This window comes from Lycium ferocissimum, chromosome 12 (assembly GCF_029784015.1).
Source record: "Lycium ferocissimum isolate CSIRO_LF1 chromosome 12, AGI_CSIRO_Lferr_CH_V1, whole genome shotgun sequence".
NCBI classification, from domain to species: domain Eukaryota; kingdom Viridiplantae; phylum Streptophyta; class Magnoliopsida; order Solanales; family Solanaceae; genus Lycium; species Lycium ferocissimum.
Window position 1 is genome coordinate 19022202 of NC_081353.1, and position 14899 is coordinate 19037100.

A 14899-nucleotide genomic window follows, 5' to 3' on the forward strand; every position below is an offset into this window, starting at 1 on the left:
AATTGAAATGGATGAAAACAACATACACTAGAAATATCATCCATAAGGAAGTAGAGATACACTATATGTATGTACCACACAAAATCAAATTAAATAAAAATGATCATGTATACCTAATTAATTTTGGATTATTTACTTTTGTAGGTTCAAACAGTATCCAACCTCAATAAGCAGGTCACTATACGACATTCCACATTTATCATCCGGAGAAATTTATGTTATTCTTTCATGTAAAATTATTTACCTTAAACTCAATAAATTATAATATTACTTTTACTTTACAAAATCGTGTGTTATATAACTCGTCAGGGCATACACGTGCAGCGCACGTGTCGAGAAACTAAAGATATTTAAATTGGACGGAGAACCAAGGGAGTATATATATTTATAGAGAAGGCGTGCCCAACTTACTACACGTCTGTTGAGAGAATGTCAGAAACATCCTTACAGAGAATCTCCGGTAACCGCCCACAAGATTCTCCGTCATCAATCACTAAAGTCACCTCAAATTCCGATCTCTTAACGGAGATTCTCCTTTTTCTACCTCCTAAATCCCTTCTCCGTTTCCAAACCGTTTCTAAACACTGGTTTTCCGTTATCTCAAGTCAAAGATTCCGTCAACTCCACGGCCGGAAAAAACAAAAATCAGTCAAAGTTGACGGACTTTTATTCTGTTGGTGGGTGTATGGTAATAACTATGTTGACTTTATCCCTTTCAATAATTGCATGTCCAAAAAACAAAAGGGTGCCATTCCTTTAGCACTCAAGAATATTGTTGTTAACTCTACATCTTCAAAGATTGTACATTTACATTCTTGTAATGGATTGTTCTCTATTAGTTTCAACTTGGGAGTTGAAAATGATCAAGTATACTATGTTTATAATCCTAGTACAAATCAACATAGGTTGATTCCATGTCCTGATATAGGTACCAAGGCTTGTGAGATTGTGGTAATGAATTTGGCTTTTGATCCTATGGTATCTGATGGTTATAAGCTTGTTTGTGTGATGAAATCAAATGGGGTTTATGAATTTTGGGTATATTCATCAGAAACTGGAGTTTGGAGAGATTCTATGGAGATATTGGATATAAATCAAGATTTTTTAGCTCATGGTGTTTTCTTGAATGGTTGTATGCATTGGGTTAGTGAAAAATGGTCTTTTTTAAGGTTCGATTTGGGTTCGTTGTGCTTTAGAGATATGCCTAGTACTGTGATTTCTAGTGGCGTGTTGAAAAGGAATGTAAGGTATTTTGGGGAGTCTGGTGGACATTTGCATCTTATTGAGGTACAGGGTTTTAGCTCGATGAGTTTTGAAGTTCTTGAGTTGGAGAGTGATTATTCTAAGTGGTTTGTGAAGTATCGTGTTGATCTTAGTTCGTTGCATACTTCTTATCCGTTGATGTTGAGTGAAGAACTTGATTTACTAGATGTGAATCGTCGCACTTGCAATGTTGTATATGTGGTTGTGGATGACGAGGAAAAGACAGCAAGGTTTTTGGTATGCACGCCGGATGTTATTATTGAGTATGATGCTCGCCGTATGACTATCAAGGAGGTTGCAGAGATAGATATAGCAAAGATACCCGTTATCTGGGAAGATGTTTCAGTGTTTGAATGGAATGACACCCACCAATATGTTGAGACAATGGCTTGTGTCTGATGTCCCTATGGTTTCTTGTATATAAGTTTATTTACTTAAAGAAAAGAGATGGACTACATTCTTGTATGCAAATGATGTGGTCACTCATCATTGGAGACGCCTGCTTATGATGTTTATGATCTATTTCCTGCAAATAATATCTTGTTTTCTCTGCTTAATGGCCTCTTTTCATGGCACATCAGAGAATAGTATTTGGCCAACAATCTCATTAGAAATCTGTGGTTGCTCTCTTCGTTTGTAAGTATTGAATAATGAAATTACTAGTTCTCTACGGATGTAATTGAAGTGTAAATAACTTGTTGTACATTGACAATCCAAGGTGGATGATGTATATGATTTATGATTTGGTGTGCCACATATTCTGGGAGTTATTTGCTTTGATTTCAATCTTACACTTCTTGAAGACTGAATCTGTTTCATGATGTAACTGATGATCCAAACAGAAAAGAGGCAATAAAGAAGAGAAAGAAATGAAAGGTTTCAATGTTTCCTTTCTGTTTGTCTTCATTTCCATGTATCAAGAGGCAAATAGTCTAAGTGTGGTATATAGGAGGTTGACAACCATTGATCGTGTACCAGAGCTGCACATTTACTTGAGAAGTAAAAATCGCTTGTGCGGAAGTGGCAGTTAGGGTTAGAGCGATGTTTTTCCCTATATATTATCTTATGAATACCTTCCCATAAATTTTCTAGAGGAGTATTTCAGATAATGACATTGGTTATCTGTTGCCTGCTTGTTCTTTCTCAAGTTTTCACTGGCAGGGGATCAACCCTATTGAATATTAATCTGGTGTTACAATATTTTGGTTTCTGTTATCATTGAACTTCTGTTCTTTAAAGCTTCTATTAACAAACGCAGAAACCATTACGTTGAGTTGAATGAGACTTGTTAAGAGGTACATATTCTTCACAAGTCACTCAGGCAATGTGATGCAGAGGGACTTTCTCGTTTTGTGATGTGTACCTATGTAAATGAACCAAGAATTCTATCCGTCGTTTAGATGTGAGACAAAAAAAATTCATTGTTTGTGTTGCTGCAAATTAGATCATCATAGTCATTGGCTCTGTCTCTTACACCCGATCCTAGTCGACCGAACACATTGATAAAGATATTGACGACAATGCCCTCGTACACTGGAGAGAAAGAGTTCCAAGCTGAATCGGGCTAAATCCACTAAAGGTGGACAAGAATCATCAATTAGGTGGCAGCAAGGTTTGTGACCCTTTGATCTATCAGTTCACTCTTACTTAGATTCTCTATTTGCTCAAGGATTCATCTTTTGCACAGAAAGAAAGATTTATCATGGAACTTCAAGAAATTTGCTGCAGCCATAAAAGGGAGGATTGGCCTGAGGTAGCCTAATCTTTCTATCTGCTGCATTCATCATGATGAATTAACTATGAGCCATAGCCATAAGGGGTCGTTTGGTTTGCGGACTAAGTTATCTGGGATTATAGTCCTGGGATTAACTAAAGTTGATGTTATGAGCCATAGCCATCTTAGCAGGTAGAGTGTTAAAAGACTTTTGGTTCAGTGCTGCCTACGTCACATTTCAGGTTGAATCCAGAGGAAATCAAAGATTGATTTTCAGATTTTCGACACCCTTTAATTAACTTTCAGTTCATCTTCTCGAAAAGTTGCACGTATCGTTTCGGTGCCACAGCTGCAATTGTAAGTTTATCTGCTGCAATTACCCTCTGTGCAACTGCTTTGACAGTAAGCTTAAAGGCTATGTTCTAGCGAATAAGATCTCACTTGGTGTTATATTCCCATTTCACACCATATACTCCCTCCGTCCCAATTTATGTGATGTTTTTTCCTTTTCAGTCAGTCCCAAAAAGAATGATATCTGCCTATATTTAGTATTAGCAATTTGACTTTAAACTTTCCATTTTACCTTTAATGATATCATTTCTGGCCACACAAATATCTATTAATTGTTTAAAGTTTTTTGTTACCAAAGATTAATTGCTTAGTCAGTGGCAAGTTTCTTTTAAAAGCATCTTTGCTTGAACATGCTTTATTTTAAACTCATTAAATTGTAACTTTTTTCTTTGTTTTAACAAATACCTTCACATAAATTGAGATGAAGGAAGTACTAATCTTGATGTAGGTGCACCTATCAAGCTGATATGTTGACCTCTCACTGACAGTAGACCAAAGCAAGTTTGGTGAAAGATGACCCAGTCTTGGAGAACATAGAATCTCAGAAAGTCTATTAATTGTTTAAAGTTTGTTTGTTACTAAAGATTAATTGCTTAGGTCAGTGGCTTAAGTTATGTAGTTGGATACTGTCATAATTTGCATCTAACTTTGCTTGAACATGCATTATGTTGTCATAATTTGCACCTAACTTTGCTTGAACATGCATTAAATTGTAACTTTTTCTTTTTGAGGGGGTGATGTGGACTCGTGGGTGGCAAGGAGTCTAGATTCACAGCTACCACATGTTGATAGCGATGAGTTTAATTTTTTATTTCCAATTATTTCAGCTTTTTTCCATCCGTTTGATATTGAAATATTTTTAGGGAGAAAGATACAAAATTCTTCTATAGATTCAAATACTGATACCGACAAGTTTAACTTTGTCCCCCAACTTATTGATATTGGAATATTTTTGGGACAGAGAGATACAAAATTCTTGTGTAGATTCAAATTCTTATCCCAAAAAGTTCCATTTTTATTTCCTTTTGTAAACTGTTTTTCATTTCAACTTGATACTCCTTGGAATATTTGGAGAAAGATACAAATTCCTGATCTCGACGAGTTTAGTATGTTATTTTCCATTTAAAATATTAGATTGTTAGCATTTCACAAAGTTCTTTACAATTTGCACCCCCAACGTATACATTTTTTTTTTTTTTTGGTAATTTATATTTTATCCTATTATTTTTAATAATTTGCACCCTAATCTCTTTAGATCCTTGAAAAATCATTAAAATTCAATTATTTACAAGGGAAAATTAGGAAAATAAATTAACAAAACATAAAAAGATTATTTAATTATCTGAAAAGACAAAAGCAATATTGAATAAGAAACATTTGCTCGTTCCTCTCCATTCACAGACTCTTCAAACCTTTCTAGAGGGGGGGGGGGGGGGGGGGGAGGGGGAGAGTGAGAGGAGAACGATAGAGATCACACTACATTATGATAAGAGTAGAAACTAAAAAAGTACTGCAACAAATGATTTTCCATTTTCGTCGCGGAACAGAGTACTCATTATGCTTTTCTTTAGCTCATCCAGATCTTATTTTTCAAAAATAAATATAGATAATTAAATGTATCTTTGTTGCTCATTCAGAATGTCGAAGTTCATATATGTCACGACCCAATTCGTGGGTCGAACGGGCATTCACGCTAACCCTCCTGGTGGGCGAACCTTTTCCTTACTTTATCATTTTTAATATTAACATGCGGAAGATTAAATAATACAAGCAATCTCAAATCATATCATAAATATCTAAAGTGCGGAAGTACAAACGTAACCCCAAGAATCTGAGTCCGCAACTTAAATGATCCAAAGAGTGACTAAAGGTACCAAAATAACCTAGAAAAAAAATAAAGTGACCGAAGTACCTTTAGTGCGCAATATGACCAAACTGGAATTTTGCAGTTTGGCCCTATTGCGCACTCATTTAGCGCGCAAAGGGTAGTATTTTTTTTTCCATACAATTTTAAAGCTCTCAAATTCACGTTTTTTTAATACTTTGACCCAAGATTAGTCATGTTTCAAAACTCCGAAATATTAATATTTTATATATAACTTGATATCTTTTTTTGCGGACAATAATATTGGCTCATTACATCAAGTTTACCTAAATGTTTGGATCGTCGTTTGAGGGGTTGTAGAGTGCCCCGAAGTAAGTTTTGTTTGTTTGAATCTTGTTATCATTAGGTTTAAGTCTTTTATCTTATAAGGTTTTGTTTTAAGTGTTTTATTTTTTAGTCAATGCATTACTTATTTTCAAATGTACAAATAAAAATATTATATTAAAAAATAATTCATCCAATACGAGAGGTTCAAAATAATTCATTGTAATAACCAAATAATACATCATTATTTGCAATAACAAAATATACATCAAGTACGGGAGGCTCTTCTACAACGAGACGTACTTGCATCACCACGGCCTCGTAGGCTATATAAACGCTTATCATGGCCAAACTCCTTACACGAGGAACACCTGCGAGAGTATCCTATCATTGACATCCATTTGATTGTGAATCCGAGTTCGTGCGTTAACTCGAATTTTACGGATATACTCCTCGTTAGCAACCATTGAAAATGGCTCGTTTGGCCAATAAGCTTGATCACCAAGTGGGTAGAAGTGGCCGGCTTATGCTTTAGCATAACTTTTGACGTTGTATTCCGATGGCACATAACTTGATATCGTTTTTCCCATTGCCTCGAAACACTTGACGGCATGAGAACACGGCATGTGGTATGTTTGCCACTTACCACAACTGCACGTTCTCGTGCCCTCATAAACGGTATGTATGTTTCCTCCCCTACCCTGGTAATAACCTGTTCTGACTTCATACACACGTTCAACCAGGCTATACTCAGTCATCTTGTGCCGCTGACATTTTTTCCTGTGATGCTCCATCATTTTTGAAGGTTTTGGCATCTATCTCCCACCTCTCGCTAATATGGCTCGGCTTGCTTGGTTCTTGTCACAAACCGCTCCACAACTTGCATGAAAGTCATTCTTACCATTGCGATGTAACGGTAGTCCCCGAGCGATTTTAGCAAACCATTGAATGACTCCGAGCTATTTGTTGTAAGCATCCCCCATCTCCTGCCTTCATCAGCATGTAATGTCCGTTTTTCAACTTTGATTTTCTTCAACCAAGTATATGCTTCTGGCCTCACTGCCTTGATCGTCTCCATCCTCACAAGCCATTTTTTTGTTGATGCTCTATCGCAGCCGCCCAAATCAATTTATTGAGTGTGCCATTTCCAAACTTCTTTTGAAAATTTCCCTTAATGTGCTTTAAACAATAGTGATGGTAAGCAAAGGGAGGCTGCCACCCCTCCAAAGTAGACATGTAGTGCATTATGCCTTGATGTCGATCAGATAGCATGCATATGCCCATACGATCCTTAATAATATGCTACCTCAAATGTGTCAAAAACACCCCTCATGTCTCGTTGTTCTCGCTAGCGGCAATTGCGCCATTGGCATCCATTCCTACTGCAATCAGTAGCTTGATGTCGTATACACCATATACATACGTGTCATCTATGGATATGACTGGCCGGCAGTGAGCAAACCCATCAATAGATGGTTTGAATGCCCAAAACACATAGTTGAAAATATTGCCAGCCAGAAGCCTCTACTCTACAACAGTTCCAACATTGAATTTTTGTAGAGCTGTCATATACCTCGACAACGTCTGGAAAGAGCCCTCCCAATTTCCATTAATCATCTCATACGCACGCCTACGCCTAAGATATCCCTTTCTCTTGCTTATTGTTTTTTGATATACTATCTTAACGTTTCTAATGTAATCTTTGATAGGGATCCTGCACAAGTTTAAACAAACAACACTTAGCAATGACAATTTAATTGATTTAAGAATTATAATGAACTAGGTCGAATAGGTTACCTTAGGGTTTCGGCAACGTCTTTAAGTAGCACTTGAGCAATCATATTTATATCTAAATTAAAATGATTTGCTCGATTCTCTCCCATATCACAAGTGTGACGTTTGTGGAATTTTGTGATAACCCACATACCATCGGGCTTAACAATTCCCCGAAGTATCCATGCACAGCCTTGATACTGTCGTCTACAAACTAGTCTCCATATTTTTCTGGTTGAATCATCAACCCTATACTCCCTAATTTCCTTGTAACAATAAATTTTGACTGCCCTTTGCAATGCCTTTTTTTATCCGAACACCATCCCTTTTTCAAGGTAGCAATCATCTTTTATAAGATCGGCCGGTTCTTTCCACATTTTTTGACGACATTGATCATCTTCTCTGGTGAAGACAAAGGCATCAGCACGACCGTGAAGATTGTCTAGTTATGGAATATTGTAAGAATGCCATTGCATTGGGCTTTCGGGAGGGCTTTCGGGAGTTGGGTTTTCTGGCAGCGGACTTTACATCAATGCTATTAAATTTGCTTGCTGCCTACTGCGATTGAACATTGACCTCTTCGTCTTCATCATCATCATCGGTTTCTTCTGCATTATTCGGTTCGCTATCACTTGATGATGTCTCACAATAATTTGGACAATCATCACCATCTAGGAAAGGCCTCTTCCTACACGAAAAGTAACATACTTTAAATACCAATATCAAATATATATGAATTATTTAATATCAAGGTGATGAACCTACCGATATTGATCTATATTGACATAGTTTGGAGAAAGATCATCTCTACGGAACTGAGTGGATTGCCCAAAATCATCATTTGGTACAACTGGCGAGTTTTGTGAATAATTTTCAATTCCACCGAACTGAGAGCTTTGCCCAATATTACTCATATCAGGTGTGTAACCCCTACAAAGATACCAAAAATGGATATTTACCAATAAATAAAATAAACACATGCTACTACACAAAATAATAATTTAAAAATGGATATTTACCAATTTTTAGTGTGAGTTTGATTAAATTGCTGGCTTAGAGTTTTCAGCGGGACTTGACCACTCAAAATGTGTCCATAAGAACTAAAGTCCCCATAAGTGTTATCATGAGTAGGCTGGACTTGAGGGACTTCTTCAGGTATCTTTTCTATATACATTTCAAGAACATAAATGGCGACTAAATCCCTATATTCTTCAGGCGCCCTCAAATACTCCCTCAAAGAGTCATCATCATTGATATTCCACATACCATAAAGCACTAAGCCTTGTGAACCGCTGTGTGGATATCTGCCAATTACAGATAATCCATACTCTCTGGGATCGGTGTTCATTTTTTGTATAGGTAAGTGACTAATGTTTCATAATTTAAGGTTGTTGGAAACTTTACATGGGCTTTTGGTTTGATACTATAACAAAGGGTATTATTGTCATCAAGTATATCTCTATCCCAAAATAGAGTAACCTTAACGGTTGAAGAAGGAGAAGACATTTTTTTGTTTTTGAAGTTTGAGTTTTTTCAAGAACTTAAAAGACTTAAACTTATGAAATAGATGAGTTTTTACCTCATCCAATATTCATATTAAATAGGCGAAATATGAGGGCAAAAGTGAACATCTAAAAAACGTGGGAACCCTATTGCGCATGAAAATACTGCGCAATACTTTTGCGCATGAAAATGTTGCACAATAGGATAAGATTTTTGAATTAACGCAGCATTGTGTTGTTAAATCAAGCATAGTGTGTCATAAAAAGCGAAAAAATAATGCAGCATTGTGTTGTCACATCAAGCATAGAGTGTCATAAAAAGCGGTCAAATAATGGAGCATTGTGTTGTCACATCAAGCATAGTGTGTCATAAAAAGCGGACAAGCATAGCGTGTCATCTATGACTCATTTATTGCGCATTTAAATGTTGCACAAAACAAGTTAGTTTCACAAAAAGCGGACAAATAATGCAGCATTGTGTGGTCACATCAAGCATAGTGTGTCATAAAAAGCAATCAAATAATAGAGCATTGTGTTGTCACATCAAGCATAGTGTGTCATATAAAGCAGACAAGCATAGTATGTCATCTATGGCTCATATATTGCGCTTTTAAATGTTGCGCAATACAAGTTATTGTCATAAAAAGCGGACAAATAATGCAGCATTGTGTGGTCACATCAACCATAGTGTGTCATAAAAAGCGGTCAAATAATGAAGCATTATGTTGTCACATCAAGCATAGTGTGTCATAAAAGCGAACAAGCATAGTGTGTCGTCTATGCCTCATATATTGCGCATTTAAATTTTACGCAATACAAGTTAGTGTCATAAAAAGCGGACAAATAATGCAGCATTATGTTGTCACATCAAGCATAGTGTGTCATAAAAAGCAGTCAAATAACGGAGCATTGTGTTGTCACATCAAACATAGTGTGTCACAAAAAGCGGACAAGCATAGTGTGTCATCTATGGCTCATATATTGCGCATTTAAATGTTGCACAATACAAGTTAGTGTCATAAAAAATGGACAAATAATGCAACATTGTGTGGTCACATCAAGCATAGTGTGTTATAAAAAGCGGACAAGCATAGTGTGTCATCTAATGTTATCTATAGTGTGTCATAAAAAACGATCTAATAATCGTTTAAAATGTTGTGCAATACAAGTTAGTGTCATAAAAAGCGGCCAAATAATGCAGCATGGTGTTGTCAAATCAAGCATGTCATTCTAAAAACTCATATTTTGCGCATTTAAATGTTGCGCAATATAAGTTCGTGTTGTCAAATCAAGGAGTAGTATATAACATGATTGACGAACAACTAGCATTTACACTAAAAAATGAGTTATCATGTCATTCTATACCCAATTTGCTGATATTGGTTCTATTATATGTTTTACCCCACAAGACATATTCGAAGCAATGGGTAGGACATGAGAACTAGATGATGATTTTAAATACTCAAATAACCCGAACAACAGATTCAATCGACAATACAATAACACAATGAGAGAGGAGTGAGATTGGCGTGTCAGGGAGGCTGCATCACTTAAACAAAACTTGAGGACATTAGGGCTTAAACGCCCAAAAAAAAGTGCTATGTCAATGCCTCGTGATACTCCACAAGAGTTGAAGTTTGCTCTTAACTGTTTTCGTGAAGAGAACAATCGGATAATATGTTGCCTAAGGGTAGAATATGGTCAACATGGTTACGTAAGATTCAGATCCAAGTGGGATTCGGACTGTGAGATGTCCAATGAAGATTAATATTTTCTTATAATAAAATAAGTAGGTAGGGTCATAATGACCACCCCCGAGGGTACTTGGAGGTTTCCATCTATATAAGTAGCTTTTAATTTGTTATTAGACTACAACATATTCAATGTCGAGTAATAGAAATGTAGATTGGTCCTTATTCCTTCCAAAGGATTTGAATAGCAGTGGCGATGATAGTTCAAATCATAGCAGCTATTCCAATGAAACAAGTTTTCTTGATAACAATGAGTTCAAACTAGACGATTTGAAACCCCGCCTTCTTATAGAGCATAATAATGATTTTTGCAGCGTGAAATATTCAGATCCACGGAAATATTTTTGCGGGTTACGCCGAGAATGGGCACATCGGCATGCCAAATCAGAACGTCTTGTTCGTGACTTGAAAAATCTCAACCCTCAAATCCCAACAAAGTACTCAATAACCATGCCTCGAGTAGGTCCAGAAACTCGCGAGCTTGCCGTACAAAGGATTAGAAAAGAAAACAACAGAATGCTAGCAAGACGTTGTAGATTTTACATGCTAAAGTTGACCGAAGAACAAGCATCATCAACCAATAGAGAATTAACATCTACAGAAAAAAGATATGTCTTAAGAAACCCAGCATATTGTTCTGAGGACGATATTGAGGACTTCTATTATGATAATGATTAGTGGTTATTTTGGTTCACTCTCTTAGATTTTGGGTAATTTAAGTTTCGAACTCGTGCGGTTAACTTGTATTTTTAGTTTATGATGAAGTCACCAATTTGAATATTTTTAGTATGTTTTAAATTTTCTTTGATTGTTATAGTCTATTATTAATTTAAATAATCTTCTTAGAGTTAGTAATACATAAAAAGTTCAACAATTCACAATTTAAAAAAAAACAGATAAATTATTACATAAAGGGTAAGGATTAAATAATAAATGAAAACGTGCAACTAGTAAAAAGAAAGTACATAAAAATAACAAAATAAATAGAAAATACATAGAAAAACAAAATACATAGAAATATTAAATTTAATAAACAAAATACATAGAAACAATAAACAACAATAACATAGCACAAATAATTTTCCAAAATTTCAGTTTTTCTTTCAAACCATTTTTCTCGTGTTGAGTTTCTCTAGGGTTAGTCTTGAGAAAACTTTATTTTTCTTTGGATTCTTTTAGCAAGACCTCCAAAATGTCAATCTCTTTTTTAGCTTCCATAAGCTTAAATTGCAAGTCAAACTTCACGGTATCTCTTCAGATACGTGAAGTTGCGGTATCTCTATCAACAGGAGGCTTTTTAATCTTCGCCGCCACCGTTTTATCCATGGGAATGCTATCTTCCCAATGAAAATGTTTGCAACCTCCCATATCCTATAAATATTACAAGAAAATTAATTTTTAAAAGTGAAATATGTAGATAATGTGAAAAAAAAAAAAAATTAAACCCTAAAAAATTGTAAAAACACTTACTTCGGGTACTTCATAATGCCAAAAACAACGCGCAAAGGGTACTTCGGTCACTTTTTGTTTTTCTGGGGTATTTTGGTACCTTTGGATACTTTTTGGATCATTTAAGTTGCGAACTCCATGGGTCATTTAAGTTGCGGACTCCATGAACCTGATCAAGTCATGGTACAAATCCGGTTCACGAAAGGCGTAGCATCAGTTTCAAACCAACTGTAGTCTAGGGGCAAAAAGTCACATCCCAACACCATTTTCACTCCTACACTACCTAATACTCACTTCTACACCTAACTTACAAGGCTTATTTCCCTTAAGAAAGTGTCCAACTATCTATCATAGGACAAGCCGACTCAAAACTACCTAAAAACACCGGATTCAAAAGACATTAGCATCTTCGGGAAAAGAACCACGGCAAAAAAAAAGCCAAGGATATTGCTAATACATAACAAAATATGGGCATACACAAACAAATAAAAACTAGCATATCATACTAATATAAACATGTTACAAACACAATAAAAAAATCAAAACAAAGAGTTAGTCTACCAAATCCGTCAACCACCATATAACATCACAAATAAATGAGCCACCCCCAACTAAAATGTTGCATTCCCCTCAATGCAACTAACAATAAGAGTGAAGTAAGAGGGACTCCCTAAAAGAATGTGTGTTCAGAGCTGGGCAGTTATGCGGCATCAAAACCCTCTTCCTCCATGACTTGATTGGCTTCTCCTTAACCACTCAAAAAAGCATCTTAACACTCAGTCATTAACACTCAAGATACATCGTTAGTGTTCATTAGCCCAACCAACTAGGTACAACAATGTTGCTTATAACCAGTACGTGATGATATCAATATATTCACATTTAGCATCAAGTTACAAGCCAGTGAAGTACATCAATTAATCATGCCAACAAATATTTCAAGAATGCACTAGTTGGATCATTTTATAGTACAAGAAATAGCATTAAGGAGATCTAGCACCTAAACTTTAATGTCAAAAGAACCACTTTCGGTACACTCACAATGTAATGCATAGTAACTCCATCAATAAACTCAATGACAATTTAGTTCAGTATAACCAAACATCAAAGAACACTTTCTTAACTTTCATAAAACTTCATTTATCTTTTTCAAGGAAATAGGCACATATAATCTATCTTTTCAAAACAAGAACATCCCATCTCATAATGCAAAATAACTTTCAAGCCAATTCGTTTAGATAAATAATTGTCCAAATCTCAAGAACAACAATCATAAAAGAAGCATGACATTTGACACAGGCCAAGGGCAGTAGAACATCAAAACAACAGTCATGGCGAGTTTCAAGCTCAAAAAATCTGACCAACCAGTCCACAACCTACTTGGCTACCCAAAAGTTACTCACAATCGACTCTTAATAGCGCTCAATTACTCAGACTTCACCAGAGAATCAAATAGTCTCTCAAATAATTTGTCAAACGAGTAGTGTGCGTAACTTTAACAAAGCTCTTTGTGACAACAAGCTAATTGAATTGCCCTCCTAAGAATTGAGAATTATAGTTCAATAAAGCACAACTTTATTTCTATCAGCAAACAACAACAGAATTTCATAATTTGTGCCCTCAAATCCCACATTAAACTAAGCACATGGCAAAGAAAAAAAAAATTAACAAAGAAGCAGCGAGAGAGTGGGAGAGAAGGAGATTTACCCGGTGTAGCCTGGTTGTTTATGGTGGGGGAACGAAGCTGGTGGTCTTGGAGTGTCCAGAGCGAGAGAAGAGATACTTACCTGAGCGAGAAACGCTGCGTGACACGAGAGCCTAGTTGCTAAAGTATTTTCAGCCTTCCTATGTTTGTGCTTTAGGGGAGTGCTTTTGTTGGCTACTGTTTTAAGCTAGGCCCACATTGTCAAGTCAGTTCCAGGTCTTGCAATGGGCCTACTAGGGCTGTTTTGATACGCCAATGACCACAATTTCACAAACTTTGCAAAGCCACCTAGTGGTTTACACTGTTTTCTTTTTATGCAACTTTTCAACTCCTCTACCCTTTCAAATGAAGTCCAAAATTTGTGAACTTGGTAAAATGAAAAAAAAAAAACTAAAAATTAAAATTGCAAGATTGAATTAAAAATTAAAGAAATATGGGTTGCCTCCCACAGAGCACGCATTTAACGTCGTGGCATGACATGAGTCAACTTTACCACCTTTCTCTCCACTTGAAGGATATGAATTGAGCACCTAAATTCGACTCAAGTTTTTGATCATGAGCTGTAGGAGATGGTAAGTAAATGAACAAGCCAAATGCCAATTTCTTCATTTTTCACTTCTTGGCTTCCACGTGAGAAATGTCATTTTGCCTTCTTGATCTTTCAAATTGCAAGATGTACGGCGCTCTTGTCTTTCTTCTTTGCCGTCCAACATGGATGTAGGTGGTTCAATCCCCATATCACCACACAAAGTCAATGTTGAAAAATGCTGGAATGAGACATAAAGCTTCCAACTTGCAAATTTTTCCAAGTCTTTCTCTTTTTCCCCTAAATTAGAGCTAATATCTATACGCGGGTCCATAAAAGCTACTAAGAGGTTGTGGACTCTATTCGAATTTTATATTTTTAGAGTCGCCACCTAATTTTATAATGGAAATTAGGAAAATCGGGTAAAAACGTTTTATCAAAACAAGAGAAAAATCCTTTTAAACCAGAGTTCGAGGTAAGGGTTCTGGTGATCCCATAGGGAAGGTTTTAAGCACCCTAATATTAAGGATCCGTAGAATACGGTTGACCTACGAGTTTCAATGTATGATTAATGTATTTATTTACGTAAAATATTTCTTTCTTGCAAAATTCGTCATGCTAATCATCAGTTTTCTTTTTGGCAAAAATATCTCTTTTGGGAAAAGATTTGGTTAAAAATATTTATAAGGGTTCGAATCGCTTCATTTTCGGATCAA

At 36.0% G+C, this 14899-nt stretch overlaps 1 protein-coding gene and 1 long non-coding RNA gene across 2 annotated transcripts; one reads left to right on the forward strand and one right to left on the reverse strand.

Moving 5' to 3' along the window:
* Positions 1–382: 382 nt before the first annotated feature.
* On the forward strand, positions 383–1820 carry LOC132040170 (F-box protein At5g07610-like). Its single transcript, XM_059430788.1, has one exon. It carries the CDS (start codon positions 430–432, stop codon positions 1660–1662), a length of 1233 nt encoding a protein of 410 aa, XP_059286771.1. The 5' UTR covers positions 383–429; the 3' UTR covers positions 1663–1820.
* Positions 1821–11498: 9678 nt separating this feature from the next.
* On the reverse strand, positions 11499–13944 carry LOC132040572 (uncharacterized). The gene is made up of 3 exons (XR_009410719.1): positions 13660–13944; positions 11974–12121; positions 11499–11874 (listed from the first exon to the last, which is right to left on the reverse strand). It is a non-coding gene; the product is annotated as an uncharacterized LOC132040572 (long non-coding RNA).
* Positions 13945–14899: the final 955 nt, after the last annotated feature.